General features: G+C 39.2%; 1 protein-coding gene across 3 annotated transcripts; it reads right to left on the bottom strand.

The window, feature by feature from the left end:
* Positions 1-311: 311 nt before the first annotated feature.
* On the bottom strand, positions 312-18,163 carry east (enhanced adult sensory threshold). Of its 3 annotated transcripts, XM_017613497.1 has the most exons (8): positions 17,977-18,163; positions 14,689-17,913; positions 13,969-14,595; positions 13,779-13,905; positions 5,873-6,112; positions 5,383-5,798; positions 4,274-4,440; positions 312-3,729 (listed from the first exon to the last, which is right to left on the bottom strand). In XM_017613497.1, the coding sequence occupies exons 2-8, from the start codon at positions 17,821-17,823 to the stop codon at positions 870-872; spliced, it is 7,572 nt and encodes a 2,523-aa protein (XP_017468986.1). In that variant the 5' UTR covers positions 17,824-17,913; positions 17,977-18,163; the 3' UTR covers positions 312-869. The 3 variants fall into 3 exon arrangements, with proteins under 3 accessions (XP_017468986.1, XP_017468987.1, XP_017468988.1); XM_017613498.1 differs by having other exon boundaries at positions 13,839-13,905; positions 14,689-18,162; XM_017613499.1 differs by having other exon boundaries at positions 13,899-13,905; positions 14,689-18,162.
* Between the last annotated feature and the right edge of the window lie 4,258 nt (positions 18,164-22,421).

The following is a 22,421-nucleotide window of genomic DNA, read 5'->3' as shown; positions in this document are numbered from 1 at the left end:
CAATTCATTTGAACGTGTAATTGCCTCGTAATCACGGAAACCTTAATTAATTTTGTATGAAAACCCGGTTTATTTACGAGGGTTACGAGATTGCAAGGCATTTACGCAATTATATGAATACCCAAAATTACAAAAAATTTTATGCAAAATCCAATATTTTTTTTTTGTTTACTTTCGACAACTCAAATGATTATTTACATAAAAATTGCGCTATCCAAAAAATCATCGTGCTGCTGGTTGGACCAAGATTTTAAGGCAAATTTAATTTTTCCCAAATTTTGATTTTACTTAATTTTTTTTATTATACAATATTTTTCTGATATAGCATCAAGTGTTTAGCTCGCTTGCGGATTGTAAAATCACCACCAGCCAAATAACACTATTGACTATTAGGGGTATTCATCTTAACGCGTAAATGCCCCGTAGCCACGTAAACCTCGTAAATTTACTTAAATTTGTATGGAAAATCTGGTTATTTAATAGGTTTACGCGTTTACGAGGCATTTAAGCGTTTAGATGAATACCATTAAGAGCGTGTTTACTGCATTAAAAGTTTACTCTGCTGAATGCTAGACGTATTATCCTGGCAACAACTTAACTACATATCTCAAAACACATTTTACATGCTTAAACTCTCTCTCACCATCACCTAATTAGGTCGGCCGCTTTGTGACCTGTACCTTAACTAAAGCTGGAAGTTTACCTGTATTTACGTACGTATGTGTAAGCTCTTGGCTAAAGGCAATTTTACGCGATTATCGAATCATCATCTAATCACTAACTGCTCAACTACTCAGCCATGCGCCGTACAATCGACGCTGTCTGCGTTCTCTTCTACCCTTCACACTCGCGTAACAATTAAGCTGTCATCACTCCTTGTGGCTTATATTCGTCGCCGTGCTGCCGATGTTACCCATTAGTTTATGTTGTGGTATTACAGTTAGGGTCTTGGGAATTTTCGACATCAATGTATTATCAAGGAGCATTTGGTGTTGCTGTTGTTTCGAGGTAATTGTCGCAGCGATATTGCCGCCAATGGTTGGACCCTTGTGCATGAGCTGTGGCGGTTTGGGTGTACCTTGGGCATTTACCATATTGCCGTTGAGCATATGATTCGCTTCGGGAAAATTCCAAATCCAATTGGGATTGAGTTTAGCTGTGGCAGCTGCTGCGGCCGCCGCGACTGCAAGTGGGTTTGGATTGGGATTTGAGAATGCATTGGTTAGTAATGGCATCATGGGCGAGGAGAAAACACTGCTGCTGGAACTTGGTATATTGACGTTGGTAGCAGGCGCATGGGAGGTTGAAGGACCGCTACCGCCGCCGCCACCATTTTGGGCAGTCGTTGCTGTCGATTTCGGCGCGATTGATGGGTATCGATTGGGAGTTTTTAAGGCAGCTTGTTTTTGCATTTGCAGCATTTGTAGATGCATCAGTTGCTGATGGGCTGCTTGTTGCTGCTGTTGGTGTTGTTGTTGGTGCTGCTGTTGGTGTTGTTGTTGGTGCTGCTGTTGTTGTTGCTGCTGCTGCTGTTGTTGTTGCTGTTGTGGCTGTTTTCCGGCGTGTTTATTAAAGTTTGAAATTTGCGCACTGTGCGTAGTTGCCATTTTATTTGCATGGAGTTGTTGCTGTTGCTTGGCGTCGTGTGAGTTCTTGCCTTTTAACATGTGGTCCCGCAACAACTTTTCACGCCTTAGGATACACATTCGGTTGTAGTCGAAAATTGAGATGAGAAAAGGCTTGCCCCCCGACAGCACTTGTACCAGCGCAGGCAGTCGGCGCCCGTCCGCAGTTTGATAAAGCGGACCGCCCTTGTCGATTAAATGCAAATTCTCTTCAACGGGCATCAGCGTGGGGCGCCAACTGCGCTGCTGTCGCTCTCGAAGTGTTAAGGTGTCCGGCAGTATGACCACATTTGGTGGCGCTGCTCGGTGCGGCGCCGCGGTACTACTCTCACCTACACTGGTGGTTACCGGTTTCGGAGCGCCTTGTGGGCGCTTGTTGTTTATAAGACTTGCAGTGAGGGAAGAGATAGGCGTAATGCTGGTTGAGGGTGCTGCGTTGCTGGTGCTGGTGGAACTACTACTTGTAGCGCCCACAGAACGACGTTGTAGACTTACTAGTTCTGGCGGCGAGGTTATCAATGATGTGCCTGAGCTATTTTTTGTTTGTTCCGCGGCTGCGGCGGCCGCTGCTTCAATGCGATTGTCCAAGAGCTTATTTGCAAGCTCGAGTATTTTTTGATGCTTGCTCTCAGAGGGGCCACTACTGTTGTTGCCACTTGTTAATTTTCCGATCGATGTAGCTGCATTGTTACCGGGCGCACTAGCGCTACTAGACGCTGATATTGGTACGATTTCAACAGCCTTATTCATACCTAGCAAATTAGTTTTCAAAATGCTGCGGCTATTACCTGATGTGCTGCTGCTATTAGGACTACTGCTGCTGCTGTTGCCGCCTGCGCTACCGCTATTGCCACTCAGTGCTGTGAGCGTGGTAGATGCCACAACACTGTTATCGCTCGATTTATCCTTTAGTAGTGACTTTTGAGGAGAAGGATCACCACCTATTTGTGGCTGAGGTTTGGGGCGCGCTATTATGGTCACCGCATTGGAACTCAACTGCTTGGTTAGTTTATCCACTGAATCACTACGATGGCGTTTGGCACGAACCGGATTGGGTGGATCCCGAGTAACCTTATCCACCTCCATTTGTTGGACGCCACTGCCATTCGAACCAGTGCGCTTCGGTTCATCGTCATCTTCATTGATTTCTACGGTAGGAATGTCGGTACTGCTTCGCTTACTAGTTGCCGGGCTGGGTTTAGCACTCAATAGCCCACCACAGTGTCCCTGATCATAGGAGGTGAGACGCTGTCGCACTGTCTGTGTATAAACACTAGCGTTTGAGGAAGCGTTGGGTGAGAGCACCAAATCGCCGTTGCGATAGTATTTCTCCAACAGTATCAGATGCCGCAGGAAAGAACTTTGATTGCCATAAGGCTTCTGTAAGTCTTCCCATAATCGTCGCGTTGCTTCGTCATATTGTAAAAATGTTTGAACTCTGGTCCAACCTTCAGGTGTACGCTGACTTGTACTGCTGCCAAAAGGCACCTTGAAATTCAAACCAAGATCCTCTTCTCCTGGGAAGAGTTCACGCATAGAAATATTTGGATTTGCTCGCAGTACATTCGATATATCGTTGGTAGCAGCACCACTCGCCGAGGATGTTGAAGTTTTAAGTGAGGCTGCACTGGCATTGGAAATGCCATTGCTGCTCTGCAAGATTGCCTTAAGTTTAGACATTTGTTGTTTACCAGTGCCGCCACCATTTGTTGGTGACATTGGGGAGCTAGACGAATTGGAATCCGTTGACAGAATCGCCGTTGCTTCAAAGCCTACCAATACATCGTTAGTGATCACCAGGTTTTGTTTCGATGGTGGCTGTTTTTCTGTGTCATTCTTCTCATTGGCACTGACTTCCATGGTTGTTGTCTCGCCCAAACATTCAATAGATGACCCATTGGATTCAGCTGGTGAAGGCAAGTTCTTTACGGGTGTCACTTCCAACACAATGGAACTATCTTGAATGTCCAATTTTTGTGGAGTTTTGCTGTTAGACGCATGTGACTTGTCGACGCCACTTACTAAATTGGTACCGTTGCCCTCCTCATCATCTGCTTCGGAAGCATCATTGCTACCATCGTGAATATTGTGGAATTGTAGAAGGCTGAAAATTAGAGACGAACATTAATAGTATTTTGAATGCAATGAAAGTATCGGCAGAGTGATTTTTTTTGGTGCACTTTTTTCTAAGGGTTGACATTTTTTTGGGTACACAGTTCCATTGCCCATTCAATTTTAGTCTGATAATGTGCAAGTTCAGGTGCCTAAAAATTACTGTTCATTTTTTAGATTTTTTTTTGCCCAAGGTGTTGCAGCGTTCTTCCATATACAAATTGTGTTTATTCATTAAATGGAAGAAAATGCAGTCAAAAAAAATATTCTAAAAAATTAACCGTAATTTTTAGATATTGAAACTTGCACATCAGACTAAAATTTAATGGGCTATAAAACTGTATACTCAAAGTTTTAAACTTGGGTTTATATGGCTTATGTAAGAGATTTTTTATTTGAAAATTCTTAAAAATAAAAATAAGTGGCAAACAATATCACATTGAAATGGCGAATATAAATAATTTCGATTATTAATTTCCCCAGGTTTCATTGCAGTCGGCGTGTTATGATCTAGGTAAATACATATTAAAACTTACCGTTTACGATAGTTTTTGACGAACTCGGCCTTTTGTGATTTGGTACTATCTGGTGGTTTCATTAACAAATTTGCAAAGTATCGACATAATTTGCAGACAGCGGTGCCAATACCCAACTGCACTGGGATACCCATTTCTGATAGGGCTTTTTCGAGGCGATCGGTGTCCTAGAAAATTTAAAATTATTTTATATTTATAACTTACTTTCCAATTTCGATATTGAATTAATACATAAAGATATTAAAGTAATAGCTATACCCAACGGGACTGAAAGTGAGCTGCTCCCCAAAGGAGCAAGTAGGGAGCAGTACAAAAGCAAAGTAACAAAAAAATATTTAATTTCTATCAATGCTCAGAAATAAATATCATTTTGATTAGTAACATAAAATATTTACTTTTGAAAAAAAGTTAATTTATGCACAACCATGAATGTATGTATGTATGTACATATGTATATTGTTTGAAAACGTAAACAAAATCTAATAATTTAGCCTATTGACTTGGGTATTGGAAAGTAGTATGGAATAAATCATGTGGGACGTGCTTTTTAAAGTTCTTAGTGTGACCTAGAAGATCAATAACAAAACACAATACCAGTAGATAATGGGACACTGATATTAAAATTAATTCTGAGCGACATAAGCTCAAATGTGCCAACATCGTGTTTACTATGTAAAACTTAAAAATGTTGGCAGATAGAAATAAAATAAAACGATTGGACATATTTCGAAATGAGTTCCTCCTTACAACATCTAACGGAAGGCATTCAATGCTAAAGGCAGTGTCACACGATTGGTACATTTGTACAGATTTGTAATTTTTTTTTTATATTGGACTATTGGTACAAAATAAAAAAATTGGGGCGAACTTTTATTTAAAAATTTAAACAATTTTTTTTTGTAATTGATAAAGAAAAATAATTGCGCATTCACACGATTGCGATACGATTTGTGTAAAATTTTGGGCAAATGCCCAATCGTGTGACACTGCCTTAAGTGCTTTCTCCATTTCCCCAATGATTTTAGCCACTTAAAAAAGAAATTTGCATCACATATATTCTAACAAATATGGAATAAACAACTTCTAACATTAAACATATCTAAGCTTACCGACGTTATGTGATACATATGGTTTTTGCCTAAACGGCGTTTGCACAACACACATCCTGAGCACTGTATGACGGTGTCGTAATGCGCCTGACATAGCCACACACAAGTCGAGCCGGTCGGCATGTCAAAGTTAAGCAGAAATTTCTTTACACTCTTCCTTATGCATTTGCGTCGCAGGGAATGTGCAGCTGGATTGGCGCAATCTGGCACTAGGCATTTGTGAGATCGGGGATCATCTTCCACTTCCATGGTGGTGACACTATCAATCGCCTCCCCTCTAGCCGTAGAAGTTCCAGCACTGTCTACGTGGGTTGTTACCGACATACGTTTTTTGTACGACGGCACATTTGCACGTCTATCCACATGACGGAAGCAAGCATCACACAAACAACTGTCTACTGTCAGTTTCTCCTCATCTATACAAGATAATCAATATAGTTCACACAATTACAAAATGCATACAAATTTGTTTAATTTTTAATAAACCTACTTGCAAGTATCTTCTGTTGTCGTTCAGCTGATTTGATTTGACCCACATGACACGGCGTGTCATAGAGGCCGAATTTACCGCTGCAATAGAAGCATTGATCATCACACAGACGACCAGGATGGAACTTGAATGACGATGCCTTTTCTGGTATGAGTATTTCCTCTTTTTCATCCTTTTTATGTGAAGTGCTTGCGCTGGTGTGGTGATGTACTGTGTCATAGCCCTCCGAATGTGAAGAATCTATCGCAAGCGCAATATTTAAGTTACATTTATATAAGCATTTTCGGGTAAGATTAACACAACAAGCAAAAGCAAGTAAGCTCAACTTAGGACTAAAGGTGTGTGCGTTTACGAGCTAACTAGATGCTATAAAGAATTCTTCAACAATACTTTTGTGGGTATCAAATTACAGGAGAATCACGCTCGCCTATTGAAAGTGTGTTAGGTTAGATTTTAATTACTGATTCAATGCAATACATCATATTCAAAATGTTTTTAATGGTAACGTTTTTTGTTTATTAAAAAAAATATATGTATGTACATATTCATGTAGAGCTCATTCTACAACAAAAACATGTAATAACGTCAGCAAAAATAAGTTAACAAAAATCATCGGGGGTTTTCAGCAAGTTAAAACTGGGACTTTGTTATACTAAAATTGAGTATACTATAAAACTGCGATTAAAAAGATTGAAATTTTGATGAAAATCTGCTGAATGTTTCTCAAGTAAATTTTGATGTACATGGTTTTTGTAGTAGAATGAGCTATACGTACTAAAAAAAGTTAACGAAAAAAATTTATTGTTTATTTATATTTGGCCGTTAATTGAAAATTCTGTTGATATTTTTTTGAGCTCAAGGCCGGGTTGAAATAAAACAATCTGTTTTTGTTGTTTTTAAATCGTCTATATTTCGACTTTCAGGAACATTCGGCTGCGCCTGGTAGTAAATTTAGTATGAAAATAATTTGAGTATTGTTAAAAAAAATCAATGCAAAATACCTCTTTGAGTTTTTTTTAATCATTTAAAGCAGTCATGCCCAACGCTGGCAGAAAACTCTATAAGCAAGTGCTCTGCGCTGGGCATGCCTAATTTAAAGAAATATTTTGTCTCGGTAAATTTTTAAATGGACCTTTAAGGGTTATTTCATTGTGACTGGTGGGACATTTGATTCCAGAATGCGATCAATTGTGAATAATAACTACATCTTCGGAACCTATACAACAGTGAAAGATATATTTTAACATACGAAAATAATGTATAAAATTCGTTTCAAAAAAAATACCAAACAATTCGTAAGTTCTTTCTAACTACACTGGATCACAAATTTTAATTTTGTTTTTGTTCTCCAGTCACCACTATCCAATTTGTATGTAGAATCGGTCGCTGATTCCAAAAATCGAGTTAATTTTTTTCGTTATGGATATGTTTTCGAGATATTTGCAATTTACCGTTATTCGGCTTATAAAAAGGAGTGGTTCGACTTAATCACGTATATCTTAGGAACAAATGGAATAATCGTAATACGGAGGTACTTTCCGATAGCCCTGATAGTTTCTAAGAAATTAATTAATCATTCCAGATTTTTTATTTTTTTCATGAAAAAATTGAAAAAATTCAAACTTTAACAGGGACAAATGGAACAATAGCAGTTTCTGTGTTTCTTTTTTTAGAAAAAATTAGGCCACCAATAAAGAAAATCGATGGATATATAAGAAAGTAATGATTGATTAAATAAAAATGCGAGAGGATTTTTTTGTATGAAATACTAGCCGGCCACGGATGTGCGAGGCTTCGCCACGCGCTGAATGTATGCATATGTATGTACATTTACGTATTTGGAGAAAGAAATCATATGTCGTCATGTACTTCGTTTATTATATATACAAAAAATTTTGTCTAAATACGCTCAGTAGCGTGGTTAAATTATCTCGCCTTTCCTTTATACTATGCATAGAAGATAGTAATTTTAAATAGGTGGCAATCCTACTCAAAAAATTTAAAGTTTTTGTACATGCAAAGGCCACGCACTCTCATTTGGCATCTTATTTTTTTATCCAACGAACGGTGAAGATCTTATAGTTTTTAAACAGGTGGCAACCCTACTCTCAAAAATAATACATTATTACACATCCAGAGGCTAAGTCTTTTCGTTTGACAGTGACGGTACAGAACTGATGCCTACGCTTATTATGATTGAAAATGGTAATTTTTTAACAGGTGGCAACCCTACTGAAAACAAAAAATGTTAGTGTTTTTCTAGAGGCCAATCCCTTTCATTTGACATCACATCTTTTGTAATCCAACGAACGGTGCGGATCTTATAGTTTTTTAGACAGGTGGCAACCCTATTAAAATTTTAAGTAAAAAAGGTCCCTCTCCTGTCGATACAGAGTATATTAGAGAAAATCTCGTCAAAATCCGTTCAGTAGTTTTCGAGATTACCGCGTACAAAGAATCACGACTTTCCTTTATACTATGTATGTATGTATATAATATATTGATGAGCAGAAAAGAGTGTTACTGATACGCCACGTACACCCGAGTAGCACCTGAGTAGGTAGAGTGTTTGCATTGAAAGCAAGAGGTGTCAGAAATGATTAATTACTTTCTCTGAAGCTATCAGGGCTATCGAGAAGTAATTTATATACAGTTTATGGAGAATTTCAATAGCTTTAATTTTCTATATATCGTATTACGATTATTTAATTGGTTCGTAAGATATACGTGATTCAAGTGAAACCACGTTTTTTAAGCTGAATAGCGGTAAATTGCAAATATATATCTTGAAAAGTTATCCATAGAAAAAAAAAACTATGTCGATTTTCGGAATCACAGAGTAGTTCTACATAGGAATTGGATAGTGGCATCTATAGAACATTTTCGCTGCAAAACAGTGCTATTATTTGAATGAATGTGACTTATGGAACACTAAAAATCCAGCTTTTTAGCTTTGTGAGCTCAAAGACGAATTTTTGTTACAGCACTTATTTCAAGCCAGTTTTGTTGTAAAACATATACTATAAGGTTTCGTCTTCATTAAAGATTATTTAAAATTGTGAGTGGTGGGCCAGGTCCTTACGACTGGTGTCAAGTAATTATGTATGTATGAAGTAAAAGTTTCCATAGACAAAAATTACAGCTTCTTTTTATTTTTTTAAGACTTTTCAATAGGCTAATGAAATGCAGTAATTTAAGGAGAGATTGCTACTGAAATAGGGATAATTAAGGCATTTTAAAATTTATGTAGTTTTCTTTTTCCATAAAAGTGGCTTCAAGGTCTCTGCTGTAAAAAAATAATAGGAATGAACAAGGAACTTCTGGGCGTCACACTGTTCACGTACATACGCCGTCAGCGGACTCGCTATTCAAATTTAATTCCTATAAATAAAAGTGAGTTTTACTCATGATACAAAAAACAAGGTAGTTCCATTGTCACTTTTTCGTCGCCATATTAACAACCTGACAATTAAGCAGATTGTGACATTTCGTGCTACTATACCCAATATCTAAAATCCTTCCAATTTTCTTATTAATTTTTTGTCGATTTAAAAATATTTTGTTCTTAAGCATAGTATTTTGTTCCTGTTTCACGTGAAAAAGCAGTTAAATTGCATATAAAATTTCTTTCTGTTAAAAATAAGTGTGAAATTCAACAACATTTCCCCAGCAAAGTAGTATTCTGTTCACGCTGTGAAAAAGCTTGCAACATTGTTGCAACATGAAGCTAGCAACACAATTTTCATGACATTTTTAAATACACATGTACATTTTAAATTGTGTGAAAGCTGACAGTTTATCGAATTCAGTAGCGGCGAAAACAAAGGGGGGTTAAGTGGTTTAACGCAATTTCAGCTTATGCCTTTGGGTCTTGGCAATAATTTAGTCCCTCAAGGTTTAGCTTAAAATGGTTCTAGGGATACACCCTGTTCGATTCAGAATACCAAAAAGAATTTTACGGTGGTTACAATTAAAGAAGAAACTTAATTTTAAAGAAATTAAATGCGAGGTATTCTATTTAAGCTTTAAAGTTTCCATGTGCATAAAACAACAATATATGTATATAATCGTACAATCTGAATCTGACCCAGATAAAAGAGAGACACTGAAGGTCTCGGAGTTTTCGATAATGGAAAAAGCATTCATGAAACGGTTTGCAAATCAAAGAGCAAAGCCTTATACCACCCCAAAATCCTAGAGCAGTATTTTTAAATGTACGAACACGAAAGTTCGGTACTTGCAACAACCTCAGAGTTTGCACCGAGCCCGGTTTTCATTGCGAGCAAGAATCGAGTTTCTATAGTCCACATGTACTGAAATTTTGCATACTAACACTTTAAAGCAGTACTCGGCATACTAACACATTCAAACGATTCAATAAGTGAGACTGTGTGCGTTAAATGCACCCCAGTAGTTCTCTGGAGTTTTGAAAATATCAAATACTAGCGATTTAGTGCATTACTGGTCGTTAGGCAATGAACTAGTGATTAGTAATCGCCACTTTAGCACCAGGTAATCGCTAGCGAAAAGACAAACCACGCGCACTGCTCGGTACGCTTCAATGACATTGCCATGTTAAATTCGTTAGGCAAAGGAATTGGTGTCGCAAGTTTTGTGACTAGTACCCGTCTGCACTCGCTAGGGCAGGCACCTTGTTGTTGGTGCGGGGGCTTAGCTGAATTGCCGATCAGCCCCTCTCTGGTCTGGGACATCGTGGACGCGCTCGTCGCTTCTGCACTACCTTGTCACCAGATTGGGGCTGCCGGCAAACGGTGACCAAGAACTGCCACCTCCTAATCCAAGGTGTTACGCGTCACCGTGCCTATTGGACGGTTTGCAGCCAGGAGGGAATAAACTGACTGTATTATAACGGCGCCTCTTCGACACCGGGCCGCATTCAATAACGGTGGCCATACCGCGACATGGGGCGCTGGCGCGGCGGACCAGATGAGATCCCCTTTCAATATTTTGACTGCTCAGCTTGCCTCGCATCTACTCCTGCAGCTGCTAGGCTACATAAAGCCTTAGCGAGAAACAACACAGGGACCAGGCTGGCTATTAGGCTACCTAATGGGACTTTTTCAGGTACTGAACAGGAAAGGGCACTCGCCCTGTCGGCCCACTTTCCGGACGCCATTCCCACCGCTGGGGATACGATGTTTCGTGCGTTCAGGTCATCCCCACCGGACTGGAAGCTGGCTTAAAACCTCATAAACCGGCAAACAGTGCGGTAGGCTTTGGACTCGTTCGAACGGTCCAAGGCCCCTGGGGTGGATGGTGTATGTCCAATGTTGCTGAAGCAGGGCGGGGAGCTCTTACTTCCACATCTGGTGGATATTATGAGGGACAGTCTAGAACTGGCTCACATTCCCAAGGTGTGGCAGAGGGCCAGGGTTATCTTTATCCCGAAGGGAGGTAAGAGAAATTACTCTCTTGCCAAGTCATTCAGGCTGATAAGTCTCACATCCTTTATGTTAAAGGTAATGGAGAAAATTATTGACTATGAAATCAGGTTTAGCACTCTGCAACAAACCCCTCTGCATTCCAACCAGCACGCGTACAGGGTGGGGAGATCGACGGATACTGCTATGCCTTAACGGAGGAAATACAAGGGGCCTTTGAGTGTGATGAGGTTGTGCTCTATGCCTACCTCGATATCGAGAGGCCTTAGATAACGCCTCCCATTTGGGAGTTGACAGAGCTCTCCAGAAACATAACGTTCAACCAACCATCCGAAGATGGATAGCAAGGCTACTTCAGACCAGGATCGCCGAAACTGAAGTCGGTGATAGCGTCGTTCAAATGCAAACGACAAAAGGGTGCCCACAAGGGGGGTATTATCTCCTCTACTGTGCAGCTTAGTTGTGGACGAACTCCTACAGATACTTACTAACGAGGGCGTCCGCTGCCAAGGGTACGCGGACGACAAAGAGGTCTTAACCTTGCAAAAAGGTGGTGTGCAGACGTAGGTTTAAATATCAACCCTTCTAAGACAGCTATAGTCCCCTTCACCAAGAAACGAAATCTCCAGGGGATGAGGAACGTGACCTTGGACGGGGTCGTAGTCAATGTCGCCACAGATGTTAAGTATCTGGGGCTTACCCTGGCCTCCAAGCTTCTGTAGAGGGCCCATGTTGATGCTGTCACCTCTAAGGCCACGAGAGCGATGATGGTGTACAAACGTCTAGCGGGTAGAGTAAACCCTGGGGGTGCACTCCGAGGATCCTCAGATGGATGTACATGGGGGTGGCTTGGTATTCCGGGACTACTATGGGAACGGTGAGGCAGACCCTCTCTAAGATTCAACGTCTGGCCGGTGTATGCATTATGGGAGCAATGCGCACATGCCCGACGGCAGCGCTGGAGGTAAGGCTGGAACTTGAGCCACTGCATCTCTCAATTGAACAGGCTGCAAAGCGAACCCTCCTTAACTTTGCGAGAGAGGGCTTCGGCAAAGGCAAGGTATTATCATCTAGGAATAGGGACAAGCTAGGTACCCAGCTCCCACTGGCTTTGATCCCCAGGGACGATATTAACAGAGAGGTGGTCTTCAAAAAGTTCAGGACCCACACTTATAACAAGGTGACCTGGTGTACCTGAGCCATTTCTGGCAGTGGGACCCAACAGATAGGAGCATAGGGCACGTCTTGCCAAGAGAGGAGCACATGCACACACTGTACCCGGGCTCTATTATGAAATTTATAGACACTCTGTATCTGGTTGAGGTGTTGTGATGAGCTAGGGGCACAATTGACCTACTGGTCGCAGTGCCATACCCAACTAACTATCTATCTATTTATCTACCACTAACGATTTCGCTGACCCGTCAGTAGTGAGCAATGATCACCCGATATAAGCGATACCAATTCCTTTGCCATATTTGAATATAACATGGCAATGTCATTGAAGCGTACAGAGCGGTGCGGGTGGTTTGTCCTTTCGTTAGTTATTACCTGGTGCAAAAGTGGCGATTACTAATCGCTAGCGCATTGCCTAACGACCAGTAATGCACAAAATCGTTAGTATGTGATATTTTCAATATGGGCACCGCATAACCTGTCGCTAGCGAATTGCCTAACAATCGGTGATGCATGGAATCACCAGCACCAGTCACCAGCAAAACTCCGGCAGAACTACAGGGACTGCTCAGCTACCGCTTTTTGTAAACGTGTGAAACACAAATGTGCTCAGAGAGAGCGCTCACTGAGCTCTGACCCGCCGACCACTGTTTTAAAGTATACTTTCTTGAACAAGTTTTGCATATTACCTTGTTATATCTTTCTGGTTGTACTATAAAAGATCTCAGATCTTATTGTACTAATGTTTTAGCAAATAAAATGAAAATGAAATGAAATATACAAAAGCATGCAAAGACCATAGAATTATATGAATATCAGCTTGAGATGCACTTTTGGTGTGAAACATAAAAATTCTCAATTTACGAGTGGTTTTCTCAGTGGAGAGTTAACTCCTTCGAAAGTTAACCCTCGATTTTCAAAATACAACTGCACTTAGGCCCAGTTTCTCAATTTGAGGTTAACACTAACTACAGGTTAAACATTTAAATTGACGTTATTGCCTCCCCGTTATATGTTATGGAGTATATCACGTCGATAAAGATGTTTAACCTGAAGTTAGTGTTAACCAGACATTGAGAAACTGGCCCTCAGTTTTATAAGATACAAAAAAAAAAACTAATACAAGATAAAAAACAAGTGCTAGGCATAAGAAAGTAATAATAACAACCACTTTCTAAATACTACGTGTGCATTTCCAAAAATTAAATGCGGCCTATAAAGTGTGGTTAATATTGTTAAGGGATAAAAACTAACTCCTACAGAAACTTAAACTAGTATCTGAACTACTGCAAAGGCATTTTGCTTATGGTTAAATCTAAAACACACACCAATGGTAGCGCTATTTGTAGAATGGCTAGTAGTGTTAGATCGATTGTATGATTTTCTACCATGCGTTTGAACATTTGAATGTTCCGCCGTTGAACCGGCGTTGCCTGCTTTTAGCCCACCTTCGTTCTGTAATCGAAAACAGAAATAATTAAACATAATTGTTTCAATTAACATTTTCCAAAATTATACCTCATTTTGAATAGTGTAGTAGGCATCCTCGACATTGCTATGCTGATCAGCAGCACGGTCAGTATTTCCCTGCCCTCGGCCACGTCCCTTTTGGAATGTCATTTTAAGTGATTGCCTGCGTACTGTACTGCCATTTGTTGAATCCCTGGATGTACCCGCGAATGCAGTCGCATGCTGGCCGCCAGTCCCATTGCTTTTCCGTCCGTTACCCGAAGTCGAGGCATGGCTTCCACCGCTAGTGTTGCGATTTATTTTAATAACTGTCTTAAGGGTACCGGTGTATTCGTGGGCCGTAGCAGAATTTGATGATTTGCTGTTGCGTTTAGTGCTGCTGCTATTCTGGTGTTGCGCACGTGAGGCTTCTGCAGCGGCAGAGCTTTGTATATATTCTAGACGGCGCTTTTCGGCGGCTTTATGCGTTAATAGACCAAGATTTTGAAAATGTTGCTCTTTCTGGCGCAATGCTTCCTCATCGTCGAGTGTCACCCATGAACTGCTATCTGTCGACTGGCCGGACTTCATGGACGTTGAATCGTCCTCCTTATGGCCAGCTGATAACTTGGTAGGTGAATTGGGTGTAGAAGAAAGCGATACCTCTTTCTCTGTGAATTTTGATTTGTTTGACTCCTGGAAAAGAAATTGAGTTACATTATAAAACTTGATTAAAGGAAATAAAACAAAGTATGGGCATATAATGTACATACAACCATACATACTAACCTTAATTTCAGATTTGTTTATAGCATCGATTGTTGTAGTTTCAACAACAGAAATATTTTCGATTTTTTCCAGCACATCAGTTGCGCTGGTTGTCACCGTTTTATCTTTTAGTTCAAGATCCATTTTGATTAAGCCCAAATCAGCTGGCAATTTGATTTCAATATCCCCAACTTCTTTATCGGAGCTAACTGAATCAGTGCTAACTGGTTTCTCATTAACCTTGCTCCTTTCTAAGTCGTCATATTTTTTCAACTCTGCATCAATCTTTGCGACAACCTCATCGTCCTCTATGTTTTCAAAAATCTCCATATTTGTAGTTGAAGGATTTTCTTCCGGCATATCTATACACAACTTAGTTTCGTCGTCCTCTTCAGAGTGAATAGAATCCATAGCTTCAGCTAAGTCTACACATTCATTCCCATCAATATCCATCTGGATAGGTCTATCTTCTGAGTATTCTCCCTCTACCTTCTCCTCTTCATCTAAGCTTTTTAATTTCGCATCCTTCTCACCCTCTATGATTTCATTCTTTAGGTCCATATTATTTTCATTTTCAACTTTAAGCTTGGCTTGTATACTATCACATTCAGTTTTAGTCTTTTCATTAATTTCTGTCCCATCTGACACACCCAGATCTGCTTTATTTTCCGAAATTTCAGTGCTATTCTCCAAATCTCCGTCTATATGTGTATCATCCATTACATCTTCATGAACTGAAGCATTATTATCCATAGATATGGTCTCACTTTCCTCCATTGTGACATCATCTTCAGCATCTACTTCATCTGCGTTGTTCAAGTCCTCAGAGTCTTTTTTTATTTCCCCTTTTTCAGTAATGGATGTTTCGACTTTCTCACATTCCATTGTTTCTATATCATCATCAGCAACAGCCTCCACCTCATCATCTTCCTCGATTACTAAAGGCGATAATACTTCTGTGCTCAAACTGTTGGCATCTTCATTAAATGAATTCTTCTTATCTTCATTGCTGTCATCCACTCGTAGGTCGCCTTCTTTTATCTCATCACTCTCAACGGATATTGCATCAATATCATCGTTTTCTGACTTATTCTTTGACGATAACGATGTTGCATCTTTGTCCACTGTATCAGCTGCATCTTCAACTTCGGTGATAGTTTGCTCTTTCTCTTTTTCTGTAGTAACTTTTTGCACAATCTCTCCCAATTTTGGATCTTCTTCGATTCCCAAATTATTTTCCAAGAATTTTGGCTTTTTGTAAAACTGCTTAACACTGATCTCACTCACACCTTCACTCACCATTTCTGGACTAAGCGAGGCTGCCTTCACGGTATTCTCGTTGACTGATGTGGAATCACTTGTTGTGGTCACTGGGGTACTTGGTTGTCCCTTTGCCGCCACAACTTCCTTCGTTTCATCAGTCACACCGGCAGTATTCATATCCTTTTTATCGGTTTTTATTTCCGTTTCAACTGTGAGCGGCAAAGAGACGGAACTACTAGCAACGTCAATATGCTTTTCTTCCAATATAATTTCTGCAATTAATTCGTTAGCCAAATCAGGGGTAAACTTTTCCATTTTTATATCTGCCAGCAACTCATCTATAGATGATGAAGCTATGCTGTCTTTAGAGTCTTCGTCAGGTACATGAACTGGAGTGGCGGTTGGATTTACGCCGGCTGTTGCTGCAGTCTTTAAAAGTGTCTGCGATGAACTTCGCGTCAGAGTATTAGACTGAACGTTGGTACGCCTGCGCTTCGATTCAGCTGCTGTAACACCGCTTGCGCTGGACGTCGATGACGCAGTTGGCGACGGTGATGGTGAGGCGTTTTTCGAGTGACGCGTAGCGCGAGTACTCGGCGAACTTTGTTGGTTTGATTGTTGTTGCTTGCGTACACTCCAACGACTACGACTGCGCGTCACACTCGAGTTTGCTGTACCAGCTTCTGTTGCTGATTCGTCACTTTCGACGGGCTCTGATTTAATTTTCAATGCCTCTATTTCATTGTTGGTTACGACTGAAAGGGCTGATGGTGCTGGCAACTCATCCTCGGTAGCTTCAGAGTCATCCTTCGGTTCTATTTTGATAATTTTACCGGATAGGCTCTCTGTGCTGCCACTTGGTGTGTCATCGTCCTCGCCACGTTTACGTTTGGCAGCTGGCTCACTCGAAGAAAACGAAGTTTTCTTGCCGGCGGTTGAACGGCGCGGGCGTGTCGATGTGCTAGTAGGTGCTGTGGTAATTGGGGGCGTTTCCGGACGAAGTGTGTTCGATTGGCGGTTACGAGTCACGCGGGTATTAGCAGCTATTTCCTGTGCCACGGATTTTCTAGTCAGCCTGTTGGTTGTTGTGGTTGTTGTTGCTGCCGACGGTGACGATGTTGTCGAAGTAGAATTAGAGGATGTTGTAGCTGTTGCACTTGAAGTAGTGGGTGTGATGTCATTAACATGTGCATTTGCCACGATATTGTCTTTTGCACTGTCTTCGGTTTCTCCATCTTCTTTCTTTTTATCATCTTTAATTTCTTTAGATCCTTTAACATCTTTCTCTTTTACATCATTTGTTTCCTTATCAGATTCAATAACTTCGGGTGCATTATCTTCCTTCAATGTATCCTTTTCGGCATCTACTTTCGCGTCTCTGCACTCTTTAAGAGATTTCCGTCCTTTTATTTGCAATGATCGTCGCCCAGATGCACCGTCTTCGCTCTCGCTATTTGTCAACTCTGAATCACAAGTTTCGTTACTACGAAACTCCTTCGGGGTGCCACTAGACGGCGTTGGAGATGCCAGCAAAAGCGGAGAGTTTCTCAATATACGCTTTGGCTCGCTACTTGCACGCCTTGTGTCTGTCTTTGTTGATTCTTTGCTGCTGGATGTGTTTGCGCTTACCGACTCTGTTGCTTTACTCATTTCAACATCAACACAAACGCCAGAGGATGCATTCGACCCCATTTCTGCTTTCGCATCAACAGTTGTGTTTGCTGAGGATGGTGTGGAGTTTGTCGATGTTGCTACCACTGGCTTTGCTGCTGTGGTAGATGGTGACGTCCCTTTGGTTGTCATATTTTCCGACTTACCAGTCGGTGTGGCAGCTCGTGTCGTTGTTGTAGCCGTTGTTGTCACTGCCACTGATGCTGTTTTACGTGTCGACATTTTATTTTCCCTATTCGCAGCCTAAGCTGGCTTTATATTTTATTTTCTTTATGCTCTTCAAATTTTTGCGCTGCTGTTAAAAGCAGAGTGCTATAGTTGCAATTTGTTAGTATATTTGCACCGGTTCGCATAAATGTACACATGCATACATACATAAACACGTAGATGTGAATGTGTTAATACTTATAGGCTTCCGCCCAAGGCATTTATGCCCAAACGCAACTATGGCTGGGTAAACTCCTCCTGAAGTTCAGCTTCTGCATTGAGTTTAACAGCTGCAAAAATGAAAAATTGTATAATTAACAAGAGTGGCTGCTAAACACAAATATTTTTAATATACATATGTATAATATATATGTACATATGTACTTATTTTAATTTGAATGGGTTCTTGTAATAAAAAAAATTATACCGTTGAGCTAAACTTGTAACAATTTTCTAATTGACTAGGTATTTACATACATATGTATGTATGTACATAGTATGTATGCATGTACTTTGATATTTGTAATATATATTAAATATTATTATTAATTACTACTTTTGTATGTAGTACCTTAAAATGGCAAAGTCCCAAATATTTGTGTGCTTAACTACTTACAATACATTAACTAAATACCACTTTGTTCATCACTGATTTCAACCATTAACAAAATTCAATTCCTTTATTAATGTAAATTGCAATCAACAGCAATCCATCAGTTTTTTTTTGCTGTGAAATTGTTACACGTAAAAATTTATCATGTGAAAAATTTAAACTTTCCCGCAAAATTAAATATGTATGTACTTAGTACATATCGCACGTTTAGTAATATACAGAATTATTTAAAAATTTCAATTTTGTGGGAAAACGCAATGAAAGCTTGATCAATTCATGCAGTTGGTATACAAAAAGACCGATGGAAATACACATATCTTTGCCATTTTTGTGAAGTTTATGAGTCGATTACGGATAGCAACGCAACCACGGTACGATTGCCAGCTAGCAACGGAACTGGAAAGAAAATTTGTATTCGAATGGCAACTATTGTCAGTTTAAAAGATAATTCCTCCAAACCGCCTGCACTGTAGGCAAAAGTTAATGCTTTCAAGGTTTTTCTTTTATTATCTTTTTGTGTTCACTTTTAAAGCATATTCCAGACTAACAAAAGTAGCTGTAGTATAATTATGTAGTTAATAAACCGAGGAACTTCATTGCACTTCAATACCTCCGCCCCTAAAAGCTTGCGCATCTCTTCGATTTTTCGCAGAAGGAAGTGCCACAGCAACGACTTCAATTTGGGAAACTTCGTTTGTCGGTAGTTTTAAAATAGGTGCTTCATGGTTTTAAATTCTCTAGTACAGAACCAGTTTGGCACTAGTGCGCTTTCCGACAGGGTATACACAGTGCAGTATCACAACTCAAAGCGATCAATATGTACAGCAATGTGTTGTCCAGCTTTTGCATTCCCATCTATCCATACAAAATTAACTATCAATAAACAAGATAACCGAAATACAGAAACAGAAACAGACATACATTACCATCGGATGCTGGTTAGCTTGAGCGCACTCACTGTACATATATGTACATAGTATTGCTAAAAAAATCAGTTATCGTTATGCGTCTTCTGAACGGCTTGATACATTATCTGTCAAATTCAAATCATAAAGGTACACACAACAAATGATCAAAAAAATATTGCGATCATCTAACACGCAACTGTTCAGTTGATCAAAAGTACACAACAATGCGTTCAGTAGGTGCTATCGCAACAGTTATAGAGCTGTTGCGCCTTCTGAACGGCCCCAGTTGAAATCCTGAGGGGCGAGGCATACAAATGAGCAATTCCAAAATAAGAACGAGTAAAAGGAAAACTCAACAAACACTTGTTAACGCACACTCATATGCTCCTGGAAACCGGTTACGAAATAATAACGAGCCACATGCTCTTGCAGACAGATTTGATTTGCGGCAACAGTTAGAGCAGAGACGTGCGATCGAATTATGTATCTGTTGACAGCAGTTGGCATTTTGCTCGTAGATATGCGAACTGAAGTAATAGACACACGGGTATTTAAATTTAGCATATACGTACATATGTACATGCGTAAGTTTATAAAAGCACATACTGGCATGGAGCCACAATAGTAGATTGATAAACTGCGAAACAGTTTATATTTGAATACTACTTCATGTCCTTATATACAGTATGCCCTCTGTAAAAGCAACACTCGATAAACGCAACACCAAAATGTTGATTATTTGTAACTCAGTAATTTCATGTTTCGTTTAACTTCTATCTTCAACGGACTGAAGAAAACTCAATTTCAGTAGAAACACCTTAACTCTTCGAAAGCTGAGAGTCGACCGTCGAAAAAATATACACCCTTATTCTAGAATCCGAATTTTCGTAATTCGTAATTCGTAGCTACGCTAGGAAAAACGAAAAATCTACATGCTGCAATCCTTGCGGAAAAATGTGCAGCATTGCCAGCTATCAGTTGTTATTCGAAGTCAGCTTTATGAAGGAAAACAAAGTGGGAAGGAATTGATGGGTCGATTATCGGTAGCAATCGAACTTCAGTTGCGTTGCTAGTTGCCAAAACGATATTACAGATGGACGCTGGCAACTTTCAACTGACAACTGCAGTTGCTGGGTCGATTTTTTATGGGGGAAAATAAAAGGCATTTGACCGTATTGTAATAGTAATATTATGATGTCTTAGGTCTAAGCCAATTGTTATTGGCCACGAAAGATTAATTTAAAACTTAACTTTAGCCCGCGCAATTGAATCAAAGTGTATGAATTTTAAAAATGAAATTTTGGCTTGTAATATCCATGGAATGCGTTAATTGTTATAAACAGGACGATATATCAAATTAAGGGTTATTAAATTTAGTACCTTACGTTCATTTATCATTTTTCAATAAGTCTTACAAGTTTTTTTTGGATATTAAGATAAAACCTAAAAAAAAAAACTATAAATTTCCCTTATGAATTTCCAATTTTTCATTACTTCAGCAACCAAGTGAAAAATACAAAAAAGTGAGATGAGATTTATTTCAAACGTTTTAATGTTTTCGGATGTTAATAAATAATATTAAAAGGACCATGGACTTAGTCACGCCGATTTGGTCAGTTTTCAAGATCGTGGTGAACGAAGTCAAACATGTATTGTCAAAGATTAGGAATCATTTGATAAGTTAATAGTAGTTTCAAGCATATAGGTATTTACGTAGATTAACATAATACAATAAGGTTGAGAACGCCCATTTTAAGTCCATATATGCAGTCTTGAAAATTGGTGCGGAATAGTTTCATTAGTCACCGAAGAAGCACATTTTTCGCGGATTCTAAATTTGCCGTTATTTGAAAGTAGGGGACGTGCAATAGGTGTTTAGATATACATAAATATTTTAGCTAATTGTATTATGTGAAGATAAATAAATGATAAATGCAATAGTCTTTAACATATCCTGGGAAATCCTTTTGGGGACTCTCCAACTGGACGTTATTGCTTTGCATTCAGCTTGAACGAAAAAAGGTAACTCCCTGGCACACTTTTCTGTAAATTATTTATACAATTGAAGACATTTTTTTTTAGAAAAAAACTGGAGATCCACTTAAGTCTTTCGATATAACTTTAGTAAATGTTGCTCGATTGGTACGTAACAATTACCAAATTGAAGGCGGGATTATGATAATAATATGATGAAAATCGGTCAGATAATAAAAAAATTATTTTAAAATAAAACAAAGATGTTGAACAAATTTTTTTGTAATTTTCCTATATTTGCAATTTTTATATTGTATGTATAAACATAAGTAAACTAACTACTTAGTGTTTCTAGAAGTTGTGGCTCTTCAGTGTTTCCATATTCATTTTCATAAATAAAATTTTTCCACGATGGTGGAAAATAATGGCTTTTCTATTAGAGCTACCGAAATTGTTCCTAAATTTGCAAAAATTCGGAAACTATAGCTAATATTAAAAAAAAAGATTAGAATATTTGGAACCAGCAACCTAAAAGCACACCAGCAATATTAAATGCTGTTCTTTACATCTTTTGAATATAGGCCGGTGAAATTATCAAGAGAACAATTAAAATTATATAGAAAAAAGATAACTTTGAGATTAACGATAAGCTAGAGGGCTGCGAGAAATGATATTTGACTTTATCTTTTGCATTAGCGGATTCATATTCTAATAATATGCACCAAACCTGTTTGCAGAACCCAGAAGGGGTACCGAAATTGCGCATATGGAAACTGTGCATTTAGACATTATTTCGGGTTTCATCCGAAACTGCGTATGTATGCATTACTTCGTCTTTCACATATGCATTATTTCGGTTTTTGCATTACTTCGTTTTTCTCATATGCGTTATTTCGGTTTTCAACCGAAACTATGCATAAATGCATTATTTCGGTTTTTTTCATATGCATTATTTCGGTTTTCAAACGAAAGAGTGCATATGCATAATTTCGATTTTTTTAATATGCATTAATGCGGTTTTGAACCGAAACTGTGCATATATGCATTATTTCGGTTTTTTTCATATGCATTATTTCGGTTTTCAAACGAAAGAGTGCATATGCATAATTTCGATTTTT

Source organism: Rhagoletis zephyria, unplaced genomic scaffold (assembly GCF_001687245.7).
Source record: "Rhagoletis zephyria isolate East Lansing unplaced genomic scaffold, Rhagoletis_zephyria_1.1 Rzeph_scaffold_00674, whole genome shotgun sequence".
Classification (NCBI taxonomy): Eukaryota; Metazoa; Arthropoda; class Insecta; order Diptera; family Tephritidae; genus Rhagoletis; species Rhagoletis zephyria.
This window is presented reverse-complemented; position numbering and strand designations above follow the sequence as displayed.

Coding starts and splice junctions, on each gene's coding strand:
- east (XM_017613497.1), bottom strand. CDS start 17,823: ATGTCGACACGTAAAACAGCATCAGTGGCAGTGACAACAACGGCTACA. Junction 6,113..13,778: donor TACAAATAGCGCTACCATTG/GTGTGTGTTTTA, acceptor CGCTTGCGATAG/ATTCTTCACATTCGGAGGGC. Junction 3,730..4,273: donor GTCAAAAACTATCGTAAACG/GTAAGTTTTAAT, acceptor TCTAATTTTCAG/CCTTCTACAATTCCACAATA.